This window comes from Plecotus auritus (genome assembly GCF_963455305.1).
Source record: "Plecotus auritus genome assembly, chromosome: 7".
Taxonomy (NCBI): Eukaryota; Metazoa; Chordata; class Mammalia; order Chiroptera; family Vespertilionidae; genus Plecotus; species Plecotus auritus.
Window position 1 is genome coordinate 101032389 of NC_137774.1, and position 26198 is coordinate 101058586.

General features: G+C 41.4%; 1 protein-coding gene across 11 annotated transcripts in view; it reads right to left on the reverse strand.

Moving 5' to 3' along the window:
• Positions 1-26198, reverse strand: part of SNCAIP (synuclein alpha interacting protein) — a 145494-nt gene that overhangs the window by 13498 nt on the left and 105798 nt on the right. For all 11 annotated transcript variants that reach the window (XM_080677750.1, XM_080677745.1, XM_080677751.1 and 8 more), the window contains 5 exons: positions 23027-23898; positions 20776-20955; positions 15482-15595; positions 7566-7691; positions 3627-3796 (listed from right to left, as the gene is read on the reverse strand). In XM_080677750.1, coding sequence (XP_080533876.1) covers positions 3627-3796; positions 7566-7691; positions 15482-15595; positions 20776-20955; positions 23027-23898 — 1462 coding nt within the window. The remainder of the gene's footprint in view (positions 1-3626; positions 3797-7565; positions 7692-15481; positions 15596-20775; positions 20956-23026; positions 23899-26198) is intronic.

Sequence of the window (26198 nt, forward strand, 5' to 3'; positions counted from 1 at the left end):
ATCATCAACAAATCAACAAATGACAAGTGTTGGTGAGAATGTGGAGAAAAAGGAACCCTCGTGCACTGCTGGTGGGAATGCAGACTGGTGCAGCCACTGTGGAGAACAGTATGGAGTTTCCTCAAAAAGCTGAAAGTGGAACTCCCATTTGACCCAGTAATCCCACTCCTAGGAATATATCCTAAGAAACTAGAAACACCAATCAGAAAGGATATATGCACCCCTATGTTCATAGCAGCACAATTTACAATAGCTAAGATTTGGAAACAGCCTAGGTGCCCGTCAGCAGATGACTGGATCAGAAAACTATGGTACATCTATACAATGGAATACTATGCTGCCATAAAAAAGAAGGAATTATTACCATTTGTAGGCACCTGGATGGAATTAGAGAACATTATGCTAAGTGAAATAAGCCAGTCAATGAAAGAAAAATACCACATGATCTCACTCATTTGTGGATAATAAAAAGCATTATAAACTGATGAACAAAAAGATAGATACAGAGGCAGTAAAGCATCAAACAGACTGTCAAATTACAGCAGGAAGGTTAGGGAGAGGTGGGGGAAATAAGAGATCAACCGAAGGTCTTGCATGCATGCATATAAGAATAACCAACGGATGCAAAACATTGGGGGGTGAGGGCATGTATGGGAGTGGGGTGGGGGGGCAATGGTAAGATATGTACACATATAATACCTTAATAAAAAAAAATAATAAAGACCTAAAAAAAATAAAAATAAAAACATAAAGTGAAAAAAAATAAAATTTATAAAAGTTTCCCTAATATGTAATTAGGGAAACTTTTTAAAATTTTAAATAAATATATATATATTAAAAATATATAGAGAGAGAGAGAGAAAGAGGAAGAAAAAGGAGAGAGACTACTTTATAAAGTGTATTTTATTTTCCTTAAGTAAAAAAGGAAGTTATAAAATACTGTGTTCAGTATAATCTCATTTTTAAGATTCTCTCTCTCTGTCCCTCCCTCCCCAAAGAAGGTCATTCTCTGAGGCACTAGGGGTTAGGACTTCAACATATTATCATATAGTTCTCTCTCTCTCTCTCCAAACAAGGTCATTTTCTGAAGTACTGGGGTTAGGACTCTAACATATTATAATATATTAGAGGCCCAGTGCACGAATTTGTGCACCAGTGGGGTCCCTCGGCCTGATCTGTGGAATTGGGCCAAAACCAGCTCTCTGACATCCCCTGAGGGGTTTCGGATTGCAAGAGGATGCAGGCCAGGCAGATGGACCCCACTGGTGCACGATCGGGGCCAGGGAGGGACGCGGGAGTTTGGCCAGCCGGGGAGGGACCGCGGGAGGGCTCCAGGGCATGTCTGGCCCATCTTGCTCAGTCCCGATCCGCTGGACCCCAGCAGCAAGCTCACCTACCAGTTGGAGCATCTTTCCCCTGGTGGTCAGTGCACGTCATAGTGACTGGTCGACTGTCGACTGTCTGCCCCCTGATGGTTAGTGCATGTCATAGTGAGTGGTTGAGCAGCCTTAGCATGTCATTACCATATTACACTTTGATTGGTTGAATGGCCTACCAGTCGACCCGACACTTAGCATATTAGGCTTTTATTATATAGGAATTTTGAGAGGGTCACAATTCAAACCATAATACTTAGGCTTGTAGATTAGGGTTTCTAACAGAGCTGAACAGTAACTGTGTTTGTTAACTAGAAGTTAAGGTATCCTGATAGGCAAAAGCACTCGAGACTGTCTCCCACTCAGGATTTTGAACTGGAAAAATCGGTGTTTTCCATCCCTCCTCCTGCCCTGGAGCCTGAAGGGTACAGTGTGCCCTGGCTATACAAAGTGGATGTCTGTGCTCATTTCTAGTTTGCCAACCTCACTGAGGAACATGGTGAGAAAAGCACTAGGGTCTACATGTAACCTCTCCTATTTTACCTTGTCATTGGCCTACCTACAACTGTCCACAGCATTCAGCTTTGGGCACAATGGAAGAATTGCTGCCTATTAGTGTACACATGTATTTTATCCCAGGATCATCAATAGAGAGAGCAGCCAAGACTCTGACCGTGAAAAGTTCACCAATAAAACAGCTATTCCAGCTCATGAAAGCCTCTCAGGCTCTGTGGTACAGAGTCTGGAGGGAATGTTGTGTGAGCTCTTCTCTCATATGACCCTTTAGAAAAAGCATTTATTAGATCATTTTAAATTTCCTCTTCATGGATATGTCTATAAACTACTGAGGGGAGTGGACAGGGTACAACATTCTGGGAAGGATATTAGGTGGCCTCTATCTATATTTTGAATACGTATGCCCTGTGTTCTAGCAATATCCTTTCTAGGAACTTAATTTTAGAAATGCCTACACATGTACAAAAAGATGTGTACAAAAAGACATGTATGTTCACCATGGGAAGATAACTTACTGACTTAGAAATTTGTGTGCATTTTCTCTTCAATTACAGCCAGCCCTTCAAACTCACTTAGCTCACTTGCCCCAGGGGAGCTTTGTTTTTTGTGGAACTGGGTGAAGAATGCTTGCAAGGAACCATATTATTTTAAAATATTATTATATGTTTCCTCTATCAAAAGCCTAATCTCTTTAAAGAGAGTATTCTATGTACTGGCAGGGGGTGCAGTGAAGGCATGCAGAAACTTGTACCTTTAAGGCAAGACAGTACAAGTAGGGAGATCAAGGTTTCCCCAAGCTTGTAGAAGAGCCAGAGGGTCCAAGACCTTGTCACATGCTTTTGTAAATTATACTCGTAATAAGTAATCTCCTTCCACCAAGCATACACTTCATAATTTTCCTTTACAATTTAATTTTTAAGGCTTATCATCCCATTCCATTAATGTTATTTCAAATACTGATTCTGATTTTTATTGATTCTGTCCCCACTATGACAACTCTAACTTGACCACTGTGTTTTCCAAGGGCTGACCTTGGTCTCAGGTGGGCGTCTGCTCCTAATCCTTCAACCCATCGAAGACCTACCTGTCCTCCAGTCCCCCTTTCTCCAAGCCTATCCTGACAACAATTCCAGAAAGCTTCCCTGACAGTGAGGTATGCAATGTGTGTCAGTTTAATAATCTCATAGCGAAAGAACTGACTGTAGCTAGACAGAGTAACATTATGCTGACTGAATAAGATTTTATGTTCTGAGGATTCATGAATCATCCGATTAATTTTTATAACAATTTACTAGTGATGGTTACCAGGTTAACTGTCTGTAATTTCCCAACTATATATTTTTCTTCTTGAGAAAACTGAGAAACTGGCCCATCTCTAGGCTTTTCTTTCTTGTGAGCTTTAGAAGTTGGGGGATGATTCCACACCTGCCCTGTAATCTGGCCCTGAGATGGGAACACACAGAGAGAGCTCTCTCTCTTTGTCCAACAGCTTAAATTCCCTGCTTAGAAAGCTTGCTTTGCATTTTTCTTGTTTGTGTGAATATCATTTGGCCTCTGCAGAGATGGCTTCAGCATGAACGCTGGCTGTGAGGATTTGGGGCGGAGGGAGAGAAGATGAGAATGCAAGGAAGTCCCCATACAACCCACACGGGGAGCTTCCCAAAGCACCTGCTGAAAACTAAGCACAGAGATGATGGGCCAGACTTTGTTCTCAGGGAGCAAATAGGCACTTACTCCTTCAGCTGCTTGGTTAACTTCACCACCTGAGAAGCCAGTGACATGCAGGTCTCCACCACCACCAGGTACCGGGAGCACAGGGTGTGCCCGTGGCGCTCTGCGCTCTGGGAGGGCTTGTCCCCCGCGTGGTTCTGCATGGTGACATTTGCTCCATACTCAACCAAGGTCTGTCAGAAAGGCAGAGACATGGGGTCATATCAGGGCCTCCTTCTAAACATTTTTAATGACTGTAACAGAAGGTTGAATGGAGCTTTTCCTGTTATTCCAAAACCAGTTCCCAGAGCCCATAACAGGACAGGGTGGGGCAACCTGGCGAGCTTTCAGCAGTCGATATCAGACACCTCCTGCCCTACTACCAGCAACCCCACCCAGGCTCCAGAGCTTGGGAGGGGAGGAGGTTGCTACCATCCTTAAGGTCTCGTCCTTTATGAGGCATGCAGGGCGGTGTCTGTGAGGAGACGCTTCGTCCCTTTCAATGGGTGGGCTGTAACAATGCCTGTCAGGAGGAGAGTGGGACTTTTTTATCGGTGCCTATAGACTTGGGCAGCACACTTGACATGTTGCTGAGCCTAAATGATCCTGATCAAGAATTAAAAGAACTGGAATGAAATGACATGGCCAGGGCTGGGCAGCAGCCTGCACTCCCACCATGTGCCATGGCAAGCGTATGTCCCGTAAATTGAGCAGATGTGGTAGAAGGGAGCTTGATGCCAGGTTGTTATTGCCCCATTAAATATGGGAGGGTTCTCCAGCCTTGGCCAGGTGGCTCAATTGGTTGGAGCATCGGCGCTCTCTCTCTCTCTCTCTAATATGGGGTAAGGCTAAAAAAATGGGAGGGTTCTCCAGCAGCAAGAGGCAGTAGGGTGCAACACAAGCGGAGAGAATTGTATGGGGAAAGAAGGAGGGTGTAAGGTTGGGGCCAGATCTCCCCTGTCAGGTATCAGTGAGGAGACTCAGAGGACCCCGTGAATACTCCACCCGCAGTGCCCTTCAGAAGTCAGCTCCTGAAGGCTGCCCACAGATGGCATCAGTGGCGAACCACGGTGAGCTGAAGAAGTGGTGACAACTTTCAGGGAGAGTGCCATGATCTTTCCCAGTTAAGCAAAGAGACAGTGGACTTTTTCTCTCCATACCTCCACTTTCTCCCCAATACTGGAGCCCAGAAGAGAGTGGGGAATAGGAGCTAGCATGGGGAATAAAAAGCAGATCATGCCTCACTCCCCCATGCCAAGTCCCTTGACCCCTGAATCTAATCTGGGTTGCGGATGAGAATGCTTTCAATCAGAAATAAGACTGAGACTTTAAACTGGTTTGGATTAAATGTTAATAGTTAAAAGCAAGCAAAAAGTTATGGAATCTGGCCAATGTAGAGGAGATATTTGATCGCTCATGGTTGACATCGTTAATTAAAAACCAACAGCAAAATTTTTTCACATTATACTGTGATGACACTAGATGCCCCAAAAAGCTGTGGCACCAATGCGAATCCACTGCCACAATCTGACATATCCCTTGACACTGTCAACATGAGATTGTAGACCCCTGGATTTATTTCAGTAATAGGTAATGCTTTTCCCACAAGCAATGCTTGTAATTTTTAAATTTCTAGACTACTTAGACTCAGGGGTCATTGAGGAGCTTCGCTTTTCTTTCAGCTTATGATCACTCACCCTGAAAGGCCAATCTGCCAGAAAGCCACTCCCACCTTCCCTCCCAAGAGGCAGGGGGACCACCTCTCCCACCCCAGCTCTCCGAGACTCAGTGTAAACACAGCCTGGATCACTCCCTTGACTCAGGCCTCTGCAGCTTCCTTTCCAATGTTTTTCAAGCTCAGTCCCCTTCTCACCTCATAAGGAACCTTGGTGACTCCCTCTTCTACTCTCAGTCTCTTTGTATTTTTTTAAAATCTCACACCCAGTACACAGACTCGCTTCCAAGATTATCCAAGTTTCCACATCCATGGTATCGAGCGCCAAAAGTATCATTTGTGCTAAGTGGAGTGATGAATGTTCTGAAAGGACAGACTGCCTCTCCTCACATATTAAAAAGAAAAATAACTGAAATCTCAAACGGAATTGGTGATATCAGCTGGTTTTCTTTGGCTTTCATCATTTATTAGCTGATAAAAAAGTTTATTTCAAGACTATTAAATATTGGAGTGTTTTGTTAAATGGAAAAATAACGTTTTCCATTTTTATTTGATTATTTTTCTTCCACAAAAAGTAATGCTACTCCTTTCATCTTCCTGCAGATCCTGGTAATAATTTAAATTTCTCTCCAATTTCTCATCACTCCTTTTACAACTTGGGGCCTTAAATTAGAAGTTTTATCCTTTGCCAACAATAGTGGGGGAACTTTTGAACATGTGGAATATTTTCTATCAATTTAGCTCTCTAAAGAGCAGTTGTACGTGGGTGGACACTCTAGAGAGCTCTCTGCTTTAAAAAAAAAAAAACATTTTCTGCCCTTTACTTTATAGCTTCTCCATATCGTCTCATGTCATTTCCTGAGTCCTCTCTACTTTCCTGATCAACTGGTTCTCACTGCCCAGTTTTCTCTTATCAGATACAGTCTGCCTTGCACACAGTAGGAACCTAATAAGTACCTGCTAAATAAATGAGCACATTAAGTTTGCAATAAAAGAAACAACACATAAGGCAACAAAGAGTGTTGCTTTCTTAGAGTTGTTATGTACACATAACATATTTGAATTGTGTGAACTTGTGAAGTAGAAGTACTTTCTCTCATCCTGGCTGTCAACCACATGCTCTCAACGGCTCTGCTCAAGGAGTGGGAACAAAGCCACAGGTGTTGAGTCATTTTCAATGATAAGGATGGTGTGATTGGTCTGATTCTGTTAATTGTGATTCCTGTTCATAAATTAAATTCAAGGCCACATCTAAACCCTGTTTCTGATTCCCAGCCTTTCTTCCCATCACACTGTCACTCCTCTTCTACCTGTTCTTCCCCTGACTCTTCAGCTGTCCTCTCTCTTTGCTTTGTCACTTGGGGCCTGAATGCTTTTTTCTGGGTGAAGAGGTCTATCTGGCTTTTCCATTCGCATGAAGACCCTTGCTTGGTCCTCCTACTGTGTGCTGTTATGATGGCGGAACCTGGTCCAGCTCAGCTTCGTGCAGCTGTGCATTTGGCTGAGGGATAAGGTGCTGACGCCTCTTGTGGGAATCCTAGCCTCTCTAAGAAGCCCTCTATGATGCCCCTCATGTGGTTTGGGGTAGGGGGAGAACCTCCCTCCCCTCTTCTGTGGCTCTGCTCCCCAGCCTTTTTACATCATTGCACTCATACTAGTAGATTAGAGTAATACTGGTAAAGCATACTCAGCTTAAAAGATGAGGCCCCCTGAGGCCAGTGGGTGCAGTGGCTGGTCAACCAAGGCCATGGCTAGTCTGCCCAACAGCTGAGGGGATCCATAGCTGAGTACTTCTTGTTATCAACTCCAGGTCCATTTAAATGCATTTGAGAAGCTCAGTCCTACTACAGGGAAAGGGGGAGGCTACAGCACACTCTCTCTAACCCACTGCTCCTTTCTTCAAAAAATTCCTCTAATTCATTCTTAAAAAATCTGTCCTATTTTTCATATACCTGAGAAATGTGCCAATGGTAGCAAGAACAGTCTGCCCTTTGAGAGACTGAGAGATATCAGTGTGGTACTGATTTCCCGCTATCTTGAGAACATGGAGGTACTTAATGTCTATTGTCCTCAGAATCCTGTGACATTCAAGGAGAATCTTATAGGGCTATTCTGCTTATATCTGTGTGGATTTATGAAAATAAAAATATAACTATATAATTCCTTATCATCTACTACAATAGGAAAAGCTGATTTAATCCATTCTTCCAATGGATTGAACAAAATTTCCTTTTTTAAAATTACTTGATAAATTCATTTTGCTCTTCCAAGCAGCAGGGCCTGTGTACCTGTATGCACCCGAGGTAGCCATGCTGAGAGGCTACATGAACTGCACTGTTGCCATCCTGGTCCACTTCGTCTAACGAGATGCCTTGTTCTTGCATAAACTGAAGAAGCCACAGAAGAATCTTTTCCTATAAACACAAAGAGAGTTGGAATTAATGGAATATCATGTGGATAAATCTAATATAAAGTCAGGGGGGGGGACCCAAATTGTGAAGATAGGACATAACCACCCTTACCATATCAAGAGGTAATTCCCATGCAGTATGAACTGAAAATCTATGGATCTCTGAAGTTAATGAAAGAGGAATGCTTAGCGAAGTTTAAGAGTAGGAAGTTATCTCAGAACTGCTCTTGTTTTACTTACTCTTCTATAGATGGGAAAGTTGATTTGCTGAAAGTTTGAGGACCTCCTCAAAGTCTCCCAGCTAGACAGATCCAATATGGAAACCAGAATCCAGGTCTTTTAAGCCCCAGGCAATGTTTTTGCTACTTAGTTATACTGTCTGTAGGCTTCCAGAATATTATTATAAAACGTTGAACTAGTGAGACAGATAGCTTCCACTTTTAAGCTTATAATGCTTCCACCATACCTTCCTAATTCCAAAGCTCCTGCAATCAACAGGCTTACAAAAGGATACAACACCTTGAGTTGCTGAGCCTAAGAGAACCCTACCAAAATAAAACTGGCACCCTCTTGATTTTTCTGACCATGTATTGGTCATGTTTTGAAGGCAAAGTTTTCTCTTCTTCCATGTTCAAAGGAAGGCACCTATGACTCTGAACACAAGCGTTCGAAAGCAAAGACACAGAGCAGTCGGGGTGTGTCACCAGAACCCCTTAGCATTTTACCCATGGAGTCTTTGTGGTATTTTCATGTTATGTTTGGCCCAGGCAGAAAGCAGGGGGATGGGATTTCACTGTTTTAAAATAGAAAAATGAAATAAAATGTTTAAAAAAATATGAGAGTGGTAAAAACAACAGCATGGAGTTTAGTGAGTGGAATCTGACATTTCAAAAGATGATCATGTGTTTGAAAGAGTCTTGAACCTCTCCTTAGCCTTTTAAAGGCTTTATTTCCAGTTATTTGCTCAGGCTGGTCATGAACTTTTATACTTTTCTGGATTAAATTTGCCTTCACCTTCTGAACATGCCAACTAATCTGCTAAAGGAATGTTGGATAAAAACAGCCAACTCCTTTAATGTTTCACCCATCATGTGGGAAGCAGGGCACTGTTTATGAAGGCATCTGGGGCATCGGGGACAGACTGAACATTTGCGCCACACTTTTTCCACATGAGCAAGCAGGGAGTAAGACCCCTAAAGAGCAAGAAGAGAAAAATGTAATCAATGCCTACAACCTACCAAGAATGCACCCAGGGAAAGCAGAGTGAAGTGTTAGCTGCAAAAACAGAGAGACCTTGCAGAAAGTGAAACCTTCCGCATCCCTAGAGCAGAAGGTGGAACAGAGCCTGGAGGCCAGGCTGGGAGTTAGAATTGGGATAAGGATCTACCGATAGGCTTAACCCTCTTCTTTAGAGACAAACTTGGGGAAAGTTGGAGCTGAAGTTTGAACCAGAGCAGGTGATCTTTCACATGCATAGGGTAGGACAATTTGATTTACTTTTCTTAATAGATTGTTTATTTGGAGACAGATGATTGCACCATATGATCAACTTAACTCCTTAAAAGATGCTGATGAGTGGACATGTCTCGGGGTAAAGGACATACCATCTGGCTCAAAATCGATGGCTGAGGCATAGACACATCAAGAGGGCAGGCTGCTGCAACTTTGCAGATGCAAAGGGCAGTCCTGCCTTCTCCAGAGGGTCATCCTCAAGCCTGTGGTGACTTGGCTTACTCCATGATATTAAATCATGGAATCATCATATTGCCAAGTACGAGAGAGTTTAGTGACTCATCCAACTCACACACTCTTATTTTGTGAATCAGAAAACTGAAAAAAAATAACTATTTTTTGATATTCTAGCAGCTCTTTTCTTTAGAAAGTAACATTCAGAGGAGTTCAAGGTATTTAGAAATGTTTTATAGGTACCTTCTGGTCAGGCATATTTTCATATTTTTCAGACTCAATAAAATATTATAGTGGCTATGTCTATTCCACATGCACGGAACATGCACTTTATGATAATTCACAGCGCTCTGACTTTTAGTAATAGGGTGGTAGGAAATGGAATACTGCATTTCATATGACTAGGAATTTTCCCCTTGTAGAAATCTGGGAAAGAATCTAGCCACCTGGACTTTGTAGGGGTTGATAATCTGGGAGAACAAGACAAGTCTGTGTGAGGCAAGAGTTGCCTTGGCTCCTGATGGCTCTCCAAGTCAGGTTCAGCCTATACTGTTACAATGACCTGTCTTCTTTTCTTGTGATGGCATGGGCAACTCTTTCTTCCTTACAATTAGAGATCTCACCCAATTCAATATGCAAGAGTTACACAAAGGAAGAACCATTACTTGATTGTTCACAATAAGACAGGCCTTTGCCCAGCACCTCAAGTTCACTTCTGTGTTCCGCATTGGACAATTTACTTTAATAAAACAATAAGCCATTGGGTTGTCCACTGAGATATTATATAGAAACAAAAATCTCTTTGACGATTGCCAAAAGGGTCTAGATGACCATACACCTGTTCTAACAACTTGGGATTCCTAGCATCTAGGATTTCAGTTCTAATATCTAGGATTTCTGATGGACATGGAGATGACTAGAATCCCTGGTTTTGGTAAAAGCATTGAGCATCCGCTTTCAGAGAAAAGTTGCTTTCTGCTCATATTTCATTGTAGAGATCCTACAATTTAGACAATTTAAACTTAACAAATATCTAGTAAGAAGAACCGAACAAATACAGCTGTTTTCTCCAACCAAGAAGGCCCCTGATGAATGCATATATACCATGGTGTCCACCTCTTCCCTCTAAGACCTTGCACACTCTAACACACACCTACCTATCCCCACCCCTGCTCCCCTGAAGAAGATGTTAGAGGAAGAATGCAGCTTCCAGTCTTCATTTTTCCTAAAAGTATTGCTTTCAGAGAGCATCCAACGCAGTCACATGGATGGAGAGGTTCTTCTGTATTATTTATGTTTAACAGAATGCCTCTCCCACTTATTCTATCCATCCACCCACACATCTATCTATAGCCATTCAACTTTCATTATTGACTGAAAACTTCATCTACTAGTTTCATCTTCTGGGAATGTCTACGCTTTTCCTAAAGGCAATGCAATTGTTTAAAGAGCCAATTAATTAATATATGTAATTTTTGAGATTGCTGAACAAAGTCTAATAAAAATGTAATTGAAGAGTATGCTTCAGGTTTATTATTGGAATGAGTAAAATCCCTGCAGTTTTTGATGCAAACGTAATTGTTGAAGGAGGCAGCTTTGCCTGTGGTCATAGATCATCCAATCTAATACATCATCACTTATAAGATTCATTCTGGTTTAACATGTTAAAATGTAAAGTAAATGGCCAGTGATGATTTCATAATGTCATTTATTGTGAGATAAATGTAGAATCTAGAGATAGTAAAATGTGGGGGGAAAGTACATCTAAGAATTGATTAAGGACTGAGTAATTCTTTGGTAAATTTTTCTTATATTTTACTTATGGTGAAATAAACTAAATATTGATAGCAATAAAAATAATAAATTGGAAGCTATCTAATCATAATAGCCAACATTTATCTAGTGTCTACTATATGTCCACAATGGGAAGAGCTTCCTGGGGTTTTTCTCATTTAGTCCCCAGAGCAACCCTGTGAGGAAACTTCTATTATCTCCATTTTTTTGAAAAAGTATTCACTTGAGGATATTTTTTCCATTTATTTTTAGAGGGAGTGAAAGGGAGGGAGGGAGGGAGGGAAAGAGGAAGGGAGGAAGGGAGGAAGGGAAAGAGAAAGATGGAAAAACATGGATGTGAGAGAGGCACATCGACTGATTGTGATTGGTTGCCTCCCACAAGTGCCCTGACCAGGGCTGGGGATCGAACCTGCAAACCAGGTACATGCCCTTTGATTGGAATCAAATCCTTGACCCTTCCAGTCCTCGAGCCAAGGCTCTAACCACTGAGAAAACCAACCAGGGCAATTATCTCCATTTTAAAGATGAAGAAACTGAGGTCCAGGGAGACCTTTTCTTTAAAAAAAAAAGTATCAAGGCCATTGAGCTAATAAGTGGTCAGGCTAAGGTTTAAACACAGACACTTGACTCAGGAATAAATGTTCTCCATAACTCTGTTTTCTGACTTCTGAGTATGAATAGTCACAACTGCTCAATGCCCATGAGCCCTGGCTCCATAAGGGATACGCTCGCTTTGCACCCTTTAAGCCCCAGAAATCATGGTCAGTCTGTGGGTTCATGGGGCTCTGTGTTGGTTATGACTTTCCCCAGATTGGTCTTTGGAGAGCAGATGGATGCTCATGCTAATCAAAGATTTTTCTGTTTTGCTTTCATCTGCAATCGCAGCACTCTCAGTGTGTTTATTTATTTCTTCCCCATGATGGTGAAGCAATGAAGTCAAAGGAATACTTCCCCTTTTAAAAGTAAATTGTGGAAAAACAGTAACACAGCCTGTTGAAGCATTCCCCCTCACCAGCATGCCTATCACTGTTCACGACCATGGGCACTTTAAAAAGTGCCCATGCACCCACCCACTCAAATCCGTATCAGGGCAAACATTTAAAAAGGAGAATGAACACCAGAGTGTGGACAAAGGTATTCTTGGCAAATGCCCATTGCTATGATGAAGGTTGTTCTTGCAGCAGAATCTCTTGACTAAAAGTCATGTGAATGCTTCAGAAACAAAATGTTCACAGGCTTGAAGGTGAATGTAACAGCCCACTGAAGCAGCGACCAATGCAAAACAGGCTGAAGCCCCGAGCAGCTGAGGGCGAGAGCTCTGCTGGATGAGACCATCTGAACCTTCATGTGCGAATAAAACAGCCCAACTTACTCAGGCGGTAGCCTTGACTTGAGACAATTTGGTCTCAACTGTTACGCTAGCAACATCTCTCTCAAGGGACAGCAGAGCAGGCCCCTCTGAGGACATCCCTGCTCATTCCCGAGCCTCCCCGAGGCTCTCACCTTCACGCTCCCTGGGCTGGCTCTGCTGGGTACAAGGAGGCAATGAAATAATTGCACCCTCTGAGACTTCATGTGTCAAGATGAGGAAAATCAATTCCTATCACCCAAAGCTCTATCACTGCAGGACACCACTCAAAACTGCTGCCTACCTGTGGTACTGGAGTCTTTAATGGTAAATTTTTATAAGAAAAAGGACACAAATTGGGAGTCAAATGGAGCCCATTCTTTAAAAATCTATATGAGGGGCAGAGGGCAACTAAAATAAACCAGGAGAGTAATTTCCCTCTGTACTATCCTTTTCAGAGGTATTTACTAAGGAAACAAAACCAGAGCACATTCAAGTGCCTGCTTGATGTAGAAAAACTTGCATGTGCTGAATCCATTAGAAAACTGTTCAATAACAGTCTTCCTTGAGAAAATATTAGCCTTGTAACAGTTCCAAGTTCAGCATCTCTGCAGGTTATCTGTTATATAAGTCGCTGTGGCGAGGTAGGATGGCTGGACAGAATTCACAGATCTAATGGGTTTCTCCATTTTCCCCTCGGGTAGGAATGCTCTCCGAGGGCACTGCTGGGCTGCCCTGCTCAGAGCTCTACTTGAGGTCATTAAAAATGCTTATCAGCTTGAAATAACAACCTGAAGATTGATATGAGCAGGAAGCAAATGTTTGACACTGCTCTTCACATAGGTCAGTCATTTCCATCTTTTCCTCTCTTTCAGCCAAGTAACCACGCTATCACCCAACCAGTCCCAGAAAGGGCACTCTTATTGTTCTGTCCCAATAGCTTCCAGATTATGAGAAACCTGCTGTGAGAGTTGAGCAGGGAAACTGGCATATATAAGCAACATTTCCCAAGACAAAGAAGGCCGGATGCCCAATTATTTACTTAGAGTCTCAGAACAGCCATGCGATCCTTTCCTCCTTTTCTCTGGCAAACTTGACCAAAAGTGTAGGCAGCCTTTCCTCTCCTATCAAAATTCCTTGTTAGACTTTATATAAGCACATAAAATCGGGGACATGAAACAATTATTCTAACACTTTGAGAATAAATTAAGTTCTGTTTTATACTGAAAACCATTTCTAAAGATTAGCAGTGATTAAATTCTTTTGGTCATTTGAAAATTGTCTTCTGCTCTTTGCCAGTATAAACCAACAAAATGGGGGGAGGGACAGCCTTAGCAAATGCTTATTAACTGTTATGATTGTTTGTAGGATACCATGGCTGTACAAGATACACAAAAAGTGGAGTAATCCTCTCAAAGACAGTGGCTTCTACAAATTTTAAATGCTCTTCCTGCTCTTTTCTTCATTTCCTAAACTTAGTACAGGTGCTCACTTCTTCAGTGAGCTACATCAGGTACTCCATAGATCACAAAGTATTGTTAGATAGAATGGTAAAAAAGATTTCTGCAGCTAAACCAATGCCACTGTGAGTGAGTTTTAGAAATTACAGAGAGAGACAAAACAGAATCTAGCCCCGAAGTCAGAGGACTATGAGCCATGAGACCTGGGCAGGCCACTTAGCTGTCTTTCTTCAGTCTCCTCTATAGAGTGGGGATAAAAGCATGACCTAACAGGGTTGTTTTAAGGAATAAGTAGATAATGTGCACAAACTCCAAGGGCATGGTGCTGGGTGACACATGGAAAACAGTACATATTAATACATATTTTAACTGAAGTCACAAAGACTCCCACTTACAAAAAGACTGTAGTAATATTCTCCAAGTCAATTTTTTGAACTTGAGATTGTCATGCTTGAAAAAGCATAATCTCTTGTTGACAATACCACAATTTACTGCCACTGGGGAAAGTTTATGAAGCCAAAGGGGATACGGTTATATGCATGAGAAGCAATTTTCTTTGCCACAAACAAATATGATTGAATCTATTTTAATATAGTGCTGACTTTATTTATTTTTTAAAGACTGAGATTGGCATTTTGTGGTCCAACTTTTTTTTTTTTTTAAGATAATTTATATTCATTCCCTCCAAGGGAGTTAGTGATGATTTTTCACTCCATGCACTGGATTGTGATCTGTGTATATCAATTACTCACACTGGGATTTCCTACTGTAGAAATTCGTTGTCACTGAGACTCATCTAGTGAGCATACTTGTTCATTTTTAATAGAGGGGGACTTCCTTGATCAATGTCAAATATTTTCTTCCTAATTTTGGGTTCAAGAATATCATATTTTGAGCAAGTTGGTTAGAACATTGTCCCGATATGACAGGGTTGTGGGTTCAATCTCTAATCAGGGCACATATAAGAAGCAACCAATACATACATGGATAAGTAGAACAATAAATCTCTCTCTCTCTCTCTCTCTTTCTCTCTCTCTCTCTCTGTCTCTCTCTCTCTCTCTGTCTCTCTCTCTCTCTCATCATTAAAAAGAGAATATTTATCAGCTTTCTTTTTGACAGAAGTTAAATGTGTTTATTGTAGAAAATTTGGAAAATACTTAAAAATACAAAAGAAAAAAAAAGCCACATGTAATTCCAATCTGAGTGATAACTACTATAAATAGCAGTGACACAGTTTTTTTCTAGTCTTATTACCTGTTTCTCTTTCTCTCTCTCTCTAAAGTTCAAATTTGGTACCCAATTACAGGAACAGTTTTGTATCATAAATTTTAACTTAAATATTATATAATGGACATTTTCCTATAAAATTTCATCATATGAATATAGCTTCATTATTTTTCTAATATCCTACTATGGAATTTTAAGTTGTTTTAGAACATTTTTTTCATTAAAATGCTATAGTGAATATGATTGCTTATAAATCTGATAATTAAAAATACTTCATACCTGGCCAAAGCCACCTGCGTAATGAATAAGGCTTGGAAAATCCTTAGAACAACTCAGTTCTGCAATGGCTTCCGTTTCACTCACCATCCAGCGCACGCACTCTAACTGACCATTCTAGATTTTAGAAAAAAGGGAAGAAGAAATTTAATTTTTACTTTTGTATCAGACTTAATTTATTTACAACATAGGTATATCACCTATTATATTTCTGATATGTGGCCCTGGGTCTAAATAAACTATAGAATTTATTTAAGCACATTTTCATCAGTTATTTTAAAATCACTATATTGAGGTATAATCTATATACTATAATATATACCCTTTTAAAATATACAGTTTGATGAATTTTAGCAAATACATACTCACTTGGATCTACAACTCCAATCAAGATGAGAACATTTCCATCACCCCACCCCAAAACATTTCTGCTAGCCTTTTGCTCTCATCCCCCTCACCTTTGCCCGAGGCAACCCCTGGTATGGTTTCCATCACCATAAAATTCTATCTCTCTTTTGCATCTGGCTTCTTTCATTCAGCATAATGCTTCTGAGATTCATCCAACCTACCTCTTATATTAATAATTCATTCCTTTTTATTGCTGACAAGTATTCCATTGCATGCATATATCACATTTTGTATACCCATCAACAAACTAAAGAAAGACAAAGTAATCCCAGTCTACTGGCCCCAATGTTATCTTCCCTGAAGGTTTCCCTGACCCTGACTCATGCCCACCAGAGCTCTTTGCTCCTGTGCGAAGTCCCACACTGTGCGATCCAGGAATGCAGTTGTGATCTATATAACCTAGTGACTAAAACCCTTAATTTACCACTTAGTTACAAGACCTGATCAAGCTACTTCACCTCTCTGATACTCAATTTTCTCCTCTGTGAAACAGCAGGGTGAGTAGTAACCACCTCATAAACGTACTGCGGAATCAAATGAGACGAAGCACGTCAGCTTACTAAGCATACAACACTTGCCACCTTATACTATCAAAGTGCTCTCTGAGACACTCACTCTGTAAGACAAATGAGACATTCAGCTGCCTCCCTGGTTTGCATGGTATGGGACCTACAGGAATAAAGAGCTACTGTGGCATGAGCTCAGGGAAGTCTATTCTAAAAACAAGACAGAGGAGGTAATCTGCTCATTCTTCATTTACTGCTACAGAGTTTCAAGTAGTCATCCCACAACTATACACATGCAGAGTCTATTCCCTCCATTTGGAATATCTAGCATAACCAACCGGGGGTTTATTGAACAGCTTCCTGGTGCCTCATTCACATCTATTGCCTCCCTTTTCTGCCCTCCTTGCTGCCCGGGGAGGCTGATCTGAATGTATTGGCTCCCATGCCCCCTGGCTTCTGGCTGGGTTTGATTGATGGCGAGTTGTGGCAAGAGACCAAGAAAGGTGAGTTTGAGGTTCCTCTGCTCCTGGCTCCCGTTACCCCTTTAGGGGGTTGTCATTGGCTGGCTGAATCTCTCTACCAGTCAAAGGTCATCCAGTCTTCTATGCAGCCCTCTCCATCTCAGGTCCTTTCCCAGTCCCTTCAGGCTCTGGGGTGGTAACTGTGCTCTGGTTGTGACCCTCAGATATCGTGGGCTCCCTACACCCTACCCACCTTCCTCTTACATATAAATCCTTTATTACTGACTTTCCTTAAGTTACATAATTTGAACATTGCCAAGTGTTTTCTACCAGGATTTAAAAAAAAATCACACTGATATAATGTACTTTATTCCCTCTGGATGAAGAAAGGAATGGGAACCATATTGAGCATCTACTAGGCAAGACAGTTTATATAAATTGGTATTTACACAGAACACAGAAATAAGAGGCAGCATTTCTGATTTTAATTATTTGGGTCTTTTTTCTTGGTCTAACTAAAGGTTTATTAATTTTTTTGATCTTTTCATATAATTAAATTTAGTTTTGATGATTTTCTCTATTGTTTTTCTATTCTCTATTTCATTTATTTCCACTTGGATGTTTTTATTTCCTTCCTTATGTTTGCTTTGAATTTAGTTTGCTTTTCTTTTTCTAGTTCCCTAAGGTAGAAGGTTAGGCTATTGATTTGAGATCTTTTTTCTTTTTCTTTCTTTAACATAGGCATTTATAGCTATAAATTTTCCCATTTAAGCACTGCTTTAGCTCCTTAATGTTGCATTTTCATTCATCTCCAATTATTTTTCAATTTCCCTTGTAATTTCTTCTTTGATGCTGTGACTATTTTAGAGTTAATTCCATATACTTGTGAATATCCCAAAATTCTGTCTGTTATTGATTCCTAATTGCATTCCATTATGGTTAAAGAACATACTTCATATGATTTCAATCATTTTAAATTTATTGAGACCTGTTTTATGGTCTAACATATGGTTTATTCTGGAAAATGTTCAATGTGCACTTGAGAAGAATTCTGCTGTTGTTGGGTAGAATGCTTTGTTACATGCCTAGTAGGTAGACTTATTTAAGAATGCAACCTTTAAATAGGGCAAAAACAAATATATCACTACTATGAGTTTGAAAGTAATATCACCTGCCACAAATAGAAATACCAAGAAAACAAAAAATGTTATTAAATTCTAGTGGGAGATTTTTGCCTGCTGGTCTCTGAGCCTGGGGTCACTCACTGTATGTTATAAAGGAATGTCAGTTGGTTGAAGTCATTTTTCTCACCAAACCAACATTTTCTCTTAGAGCTTCATCAGAGGGACTGAACGAGAACAAGTAATTAAAGTAATTTCATTCCCGGTTTGTTTAGCTCCTAAAATAATTTCTTGTTATAGTCCCATTTTAGAAAACACAATGCTTTCACCTTATAGAAATTTTCTTTCCAAAGGGCCCTCAGTAATGCTCTGAATTCCTGCAGTATCTAGTGTTGGGTCCCCTAGAAAACACTCAATAAATTCTGCATGTAAGTGGCAAGAATTTATGATGTTCCATTTAAGGAGTTTACGAGTGGGAGAGAGATGTTCTTAAGCCTTGGTATTTCTTCAAAGCTCCCCTTTTCCCCGCTCAGGTAATCTTTTTATTTGATACCCTATCTCTGACTCTGTGTCCTGTCTGGTTCAAGTCATATTATGTGAGCAACTTCTGCCCATTTTACCAAGTTTGTTTGCTTGAATGACAACAGGCCTGTCAGAACTGTGCTTAATGAGGTGAAACACCACCAGCCTGTTACTGGGGAAACGAGGTCCTAACACAGAAAATGAAGACTTCTTAGGACTCTCTCTGCATTCATGTCTCCCAACTACACTGAATACACTGAAGTAGGACATATGTCAAGACAGATTTCTAAAAAGGGTGGCACTGGTTATAAAATATTTGTATTTACTGCTTTTGTGAAATCTAGGTTGAATAAAGGCATAAAAGAAAACTTCCATTTCTCAAATCATTGTCCAGAAGAAAAGCATGAAAATCCTGGGGTTCCAAATCTATAAAATCTTTTGAGTCTTATGGGTTTGTATGTGTTCTTCATTAAAACAAACAAAAGTGCTAGGTTTTGCCAACTGATTGTGTGATGGCAATATTATGTTGACTGGAGAAGTTCAAGAACGAATAACACTATGGATGCCACAGAGGGAGTTTACGTCCAGGGTTGGCTTAATGACCATTAAGTTCCTTATGTACCTTTTTACTTTAAAGGTTCTTAACCTATCAAAACAGGACTAGGGCATATAAATTAAGAAAACATTTTTTTTCATCCAACTGTATAGTTAGAATATATTCAATAATCTAGCATGAGTCAGGAAAACCATATATTAGAAGTTATAAATAATTTATAAACACTAAAACATGTAGTGTTCTAATGTCAATGTTCATTGGCATTGCAAGAATATTTTATTCGTTACTGGCACATGCCCATTGATGACCAGACCCAACCCCTATCTTCCCACAGAACTCTGACAATGGGCTAGATCTTGAATTTTTCATCTACACTTAAATTGCTGATAATGTACCCACCTTATCCACTGGGCTATCAGCTTATTAAGAAAAGGGATTATGTCTCATTCAAATTTTTATTACCATCACCTAATACACTACCCAATGGACTTGGTACATATTGTTGAACTCAACTATGCTGAACCTTGACTTCACATTTGATTTCTCTTTCTTCGTGAGGTTGCCTGCAGGTCAGCTCTTAATTTGATATAGTATCACTCACAACTAAAGAAAAATGATATTCATTGAGCTTATAGTTTTATCAAAATACTATTTTTTACACTATCTTTAAAATAATACCTTATAATTGGGTAAAACTAAATAAAACACAAAACAACTTTTAATATATAAGACTTTACTAAATGGTAAATAAAGGTATAAAAATTGATTTGCATAAAAGATATATTAGGGGTAAGACAGCAATGGCTTGCTTTTAAATGTTATATGATCTTTAGTGATTTCATAAGTAGATTTCTTTAACTAGCAAGTTCCCCTAATAAATTTCAATATAATTCCATTAATAAAAATTATGATTATTCAGCTTTTATAAGACATTATTAAGTAAAGTACATGTGCAGAAGCACAAGATGTATTATATTTCCCTAAACTTCATTTCTAGCTTCTTAATAAATATGACTGAATTCCACATTTATTTGCCAAAGTTCTTAAAAGTAATTTTAGTTTAATAGCTAACCTCCTAGAGATGTGTGATATATTTCACAGAGGTGCTCACTGCAAGGCTATAAAAGACCATGTCTTCCTGTATCACAGTTTCTAGGGTTTAACTCTGTCGCAGTCGGCATTAATTTATGTAGTTTTGACACAGAGCCTACTATGCTCTGCAGGAGCTAAATGCACACTCGACACTGATATTCCAAACAACTCCTGATCCTGAAGACACCTAAGCTTCAGATGTGATCTGTGAGAAGCCCACTTCATTGTCTGAAATACTCCTGAGGGCTACTACCTCTTTGTCTTATTCATTATACTCACATCAGGGGGAAAATAAAACAGCCTCCAATAGATCCAAGTACAGTTCAGAGTCTAAACTGCAGTCTCCATGAATAACAGAAGTTCTCAGCAATGCAAGAGACCATTGCCCTTTCTCGTTACTAGCTGATTTGAAGCTCACCCTCATTGCACAGTAAATTGGAATGCAGTCTCAAAATCTCAAAGCAGTTAGGGAGTGAAATGATTAATCTTTTAAACAGAACATGTTCATTTGCTGTTTGCTTGGTATATCACTCTTCTCTCCCTCTCCATCCCAGCATTTTAGCTCACTAGGAATCTTAAAAAACAGAAATCTAACTTTTAGCTATGGAGAGCCCAGCCCCCAACCACTCACCTTGATGGCCAGGCCCGCTGGAGTCAACTTCTCAGCATTCCGCTCGTTGAGGCAATCTTCTCCCATCAAAGAAGTGAGGTGCTGCAGGCACTCTGCATGGCCCTGCGACGCGGCAATGTGTAAGAGATTGTTTCCACTTTCATCATGAATTTTGTCTAGATTGTCGGCAGCGAGGTGTGGCTGTACAAATAGGAAGATGAGAAAAACTCAAGTCAATAAATCCAAACGAGACACTCTGGGAAGAAGAGAAGAGCTTCCAGGAGCTCTGGTGACAGCCATTGGAGCCTAATAAGTCAGAATTCCTTGCTATTAATGCTAACGCTTTTCCATTACATTGTTGTATTATGCTTTAGAACATAAAAGCTCCAGAGACTTATTTTCATGTGAGACATGGTGACAGGGATAGGTCACAAGCTTGGGGAGGTTCCAAGCTGGCCTGGAAACCACTGTGATGACATTTATAGTATCTGGCAGGTTCCCTGTCTGTCATTTGTTGAAAGGATGAGCTACATCTCTCAACCATCTGCTTCCCTTGTACCATGGAGAACTGGCTTTGACTGCAAGCTACCTGGTGGCTGCTGCAGCCAGCACTCCCATGGGTCCCTCTAGACCAGTGGTTCTCAACCTTCCTAAAGCCGTGACCCTTTAATACAGTTCCTCATGTTGTGGTGACCCCCAAGCATAAAATTATTTTCGTTGCTACTTCATAACTGTAATTTTGCTACTGTTAATGAATCGTAATGTAAATATCTGTGTTTTCCGATGGTCTTAGGCGACCCTGCTAGAGGTTCTCCCACAGGTTGAGAGCCGCTGCTGTAGAGCCTAAGACCATCAGAAAACACAGATTTTTACATTACGATTCATTAACAGTAGCAAAATTACAGTTATGAAGTAGCAACGAAAATAATTTTATGCTTGGGGGTCACCACAACATGAGGAACTGTATTAAAGGGTCACGGCTTTAGGAAGGTTGAGAACGACTGCTCTAGACACTTTCATCCCTAGACATGCTCCGGGGGCATGGGGAGGCTGCCTGACTTTGGTTTCCTCACCTCCAGTGAAGTTCATCCTCTGAGTATAAACTGGTCAATAAAGACCGTTTGTTAAATTGAGAGGTGTTAATCATTTGGGAAACATGGGAAGGACAAAAGAAAGAAATGAACCAAAGAGAAATAGAGAAGAAGAGCCAAGATAAGTGGAAAAGACATTTTCAGGAGAGAAAAAAAGTATTACTTTATTTAGTAAAATTACTCAGTCATATCATCCTATTACAACAATAAGGTTTGTGATAACACAGCAAACACACTGTACTTATCTATCCATGGTTTTAGCCTAAGTAGAATCACACTGCCAAGATGTGATGATTTTCCTGAATGAGACTTCAATTAACATCACTGTATTAGCCCAGGCTTGCTACTGTTCCATCCAAGTCTGGAAGCCAGAAAAGAACAATGCAGGCAGATGGAGTGTGATTTCAGTTCAGCTCCCTGAGCCTAAGCAGAACAGACTTTTCTTACATCATGTTACTAAGTGTCTAGAGTCTTTAGAAAAGCTTCTTCATGCTCCCCTAGACATGCAGAGCTGGAACTAGTCACAGCCCCATGTGGCTCAGAGGGCAATCAAGCTCTAGGGTAAGCATTTATCTGCAAATGCTTCCAAATATCCTAGTCCAACTCTCCGGAATAATAATCAGGATAAAACAGAAGACCCTCTGTTCACGTATCTGGCAGGTCCACCTTCGGCAAGAAACTGACATCCCCACAAACAAGTGAGTGAGAGCATTGGAAACCATTGGAAAGCTAAAGAAAAGACATTAAGATTCAAGTTAGAGAAAGTGCTGGGCTTTTCTGTTTTGTTTTTGTATTAGATTAAGTGTCCTGATTCCAGCTGCATTTATGCAAACTTAAAGTGAAATAACACTCCCTCTATAGTCCTTTGTTTTTCCCTGTCTTAACCTCCAAACTTTTTATTTTAACACTCTAAAGTCAAACCACCTAACTAAAACCACAAGTAAACACAGCATCACCCATGGACACAGACAGTAGTGTGGTGAAGGCCTGGGTCGGGGGTGGGTCCAGGGTGGAGGGGGTCAATCGGGAAAAAAAGAAGATATCTGTAATACTTTGAACAATAAAGATACATTTTTAAAAAAGAATGGGAACCAATGCATCTTCATTCTGTTACTAACGAATGGAGCTGACACACTAGTTTCTGAATGACTCCTATGGATGCTGAATGAGATCATACTTACCAGGAGAGATATCTGTCCTTCTTTAACGATGTTCAAGATGCTTTTTACTTTTTGCAGATACTCACTCCTTTCTTCGGGGCCTTGGGAGCTGGTCCAGCTCAGGCCGCCGACCTGCTCTTCCAGTTTGGGCTCTGCTGCCGAGGTCTGCAGGTGGAAGGCCCTGAGCTGGCACTCTGGCAGGGGCTTCTCCACGTTTCGGCCGTGAGCATCACTGAAGGTCTTGCCGAGGAAGTCCTTGCTCTGGCTTTCAGGCTCATAGGCAGAGCCACACTTCGCCAGCGGCGGCGAGCTCTCTGCGTCTTCGGGGGAGAGCTTAGGCTGGTCGCGGAGGACAGAGGACGCTTTTCTCAAGTGAGGGCTTTTCACGGGAGAAAGGACACAGAACGATGTTGTGTTGGACGGTGAGTTCTCAGCATTTCCCGTCGCGGGGACTTTGCCAGAAAGGCCGTTGATGGTTGCGCATAAGCCCAAAATTCTTTTTTCTGCAGTCACCTTGGGGAAAGGGGCGAGCTGTTGGCTGGATTTAATGTAAGGCACATCCAGAATCTCATCCATGTCCAGGTCATAGTGCTCCAGTTCGCCCAGCAAGGCGCTGGGCTCCGCAGTCTTACTCTGGGGGCCGCCCTCTCTCTCTCCTCCGGGGCTGAGCTCTTCGGGTTGGGGGTCTGCGTCAGTGTCCCCCCCTTTCTGGTACTCCGCCTTCTGGTTCTTCTGGTCATCACTTTCGTTGTTGTCCAGAGTCTCCGGCTGATGTTTCAGTGGGGACACGCGCTTCACGGGGCGGAATTTACTGTACACATCCGCGATTCCTGTGGGCTTCTGCGCGTTGGTCATAAGCGTCGTGACGCTGCAATTCCAGCCGGAGCTAGAAACTGTGTTAAAACAAGTCAGAAGAGATTATTCAGTTGAAACACTGAAAACATCTTGGCCAGGCAGGCAGACACGGCCCACTCAAGTTATGCTCAAAGTAAGCCCCTGTGTAAGAGGACCACTTAGAACGTGGATCATAAAACAAACAGTGCACTTACCATTGGAAAACAGTGACAGATAGAAGACCGTTAGGATATGTTGGCTCAGGGTTAATGAAAGCAGTGGGAATGGTGAAAGCCGACAGCTGAAGAAAACAAACCCAGACAGGTATTGAGGTCTGTTCCCTGGACAGCTGCACCTGCCTGGCAAGGATTTGGATACTTGTCCCCACGCTGGAGAGTAGAATTGGAGGGCAGGGTCCCCTGCGTTAAACGCACTTCCAGACTAGTTTAGGGAGAGGAAGGATGTAAGCACACACATTCACACATGCACACACATATGCACACATGCCTATGAACACCCTGAAGGCTTAAGAAGGCCTGTATAAAGGAGGGCTACATTGTTTAATATTGGGCAAACAAATGATGGCCGATTGGGTGAGTCACCAGGTGATTTGTTAGATGCATGCGGGAAAGAACAGAGGAAAGCAGGGGTCAGGAGTTGGCAGGACCCTGGGAGATAAGCCGTGGGTTCTCCCCACCCTAGCCTGTATCACTTGGAAAAAAATTTCACATGTAAATAAAGCCAACATAAAAGAGTAGCCCTTTGAACCCACGACCTTATGCAATACATAAATATATTGGTACAATGCACTCATCGACGGCTGCTCAGGGGCCTTTCCCGGTGCTGTCCAACATAGCGCACGGACACTTGGCAGCTGAATGAGCTCTTGAAGATTCAATGCCGCCCTCCATTGTCTGAAAAGCTGGAAACAAACAGGAGGAGAAGGACGTTGCAGAGGGAGGGTGAGGTAGGCAGGCTAGGTTGTGTTTGTTGTTTTTTCTTGTTTCTGTTCAAAGCTTAAACACTGTACGGTTTGCATTTGAATGAGTGTCTGGTTGAGATGGAGTATAACGAGAAACAGCAACACATCTGGAGGTAAAAGGTAAGAACCACCACTTCTCCCAGTTAGCCTCTCGGTGCAGGACGGTGGAGCAACATCCTCAGACACCAGGATACTGCTTCCTCTCGGGGAGACTCCCCTGACGAGATGACAGATGACCCAGGACCCTGGAAACCTGAGGCCAGCGATTGATAGATCCCTACTCCCCTTCCACTCGGTTTACACCATCCCCCATCAAAGGAGTGAGGTTTCAGGACATGCCCTCCAACCAGGACCTCTCATCCAGCTATCCTTCCGGGACAACAGCAGGTGGGAAGGTTTTAACCCCAAAGCATGTTTTTGTGTCTGTTCTTTGCTGTTGGGTACAACAAGAGAGACAGCAGGTATGTATACTCCAGTCTTTAACTTCTGCAAGAGTCTCCGGCTACCACTGATGGTGAGGGTGAAAGTGGGAGTTATTAAATGTTTGGAAGGAGTTATAAAAGTTTCCAAAATTTAAATCATGGTCATCCTTCCTCCCGCTAGGATGTATTCTAAGAGGATTCAGAAAGGTTCTGGAACAAAGCTAAGGAGAAGAGAGTGAATGTTCTGAGCCTGAATGCCATACAACTGTGGGTGTGTTCTTTCTCCAAGACTGACCTCAATTCTGCAGCGGTTTTCAGAGGGTCCCCACTACGTGGTCCTCCTCTGAGGCCCTTCTAGCTCTGGCATTTTAGAATCTAAAAAGAGAATATTATAAGCTGTGAGGTGAGGCTTGGATTCTGTCCAGTACAGAACAGGTATTAATAGGGAATGTTCCAGAAGGAAGGAAGGGATCGAGATGCTCTTGTGCTGCTGCGTCTCTTCCCTTTTGTTGGCTCTGGCTCTTAGCTGCACACAGTACTTGGCACAGAGCTGACAATTAACAAACGCTAGTATTTGGATTTGAATCTCACTTTGCACAACACATTAAGCCTCTTTTTAAATGCCCAAAGTGCATCCTTCCCAGGGATTTACAGCTTAATTTCACAAGGGAAAGAACTTCTGCTAATAAACTTAGAGGAGCCCTAATTACCAGTAAGAGCTGGATTTTCTGGAGTTATGCATGAAATGTAAATATGCAAAAGGCAAAGACTAATTCCAGTTGGTCCATTATAAATTTAAAAGTTTTTCTATCCTTTCTATGTCCTTTTCTCCCTGAAAATGTAAAGCTGTGATAAAACTAACGTCTGCCCGAAATTTTTGCCAAGCCTTTTTTTTTCTCTCTTCCTTTCAAGAACACATGGTTACTTACTTATTTAAAACGACAGAGAGATAATG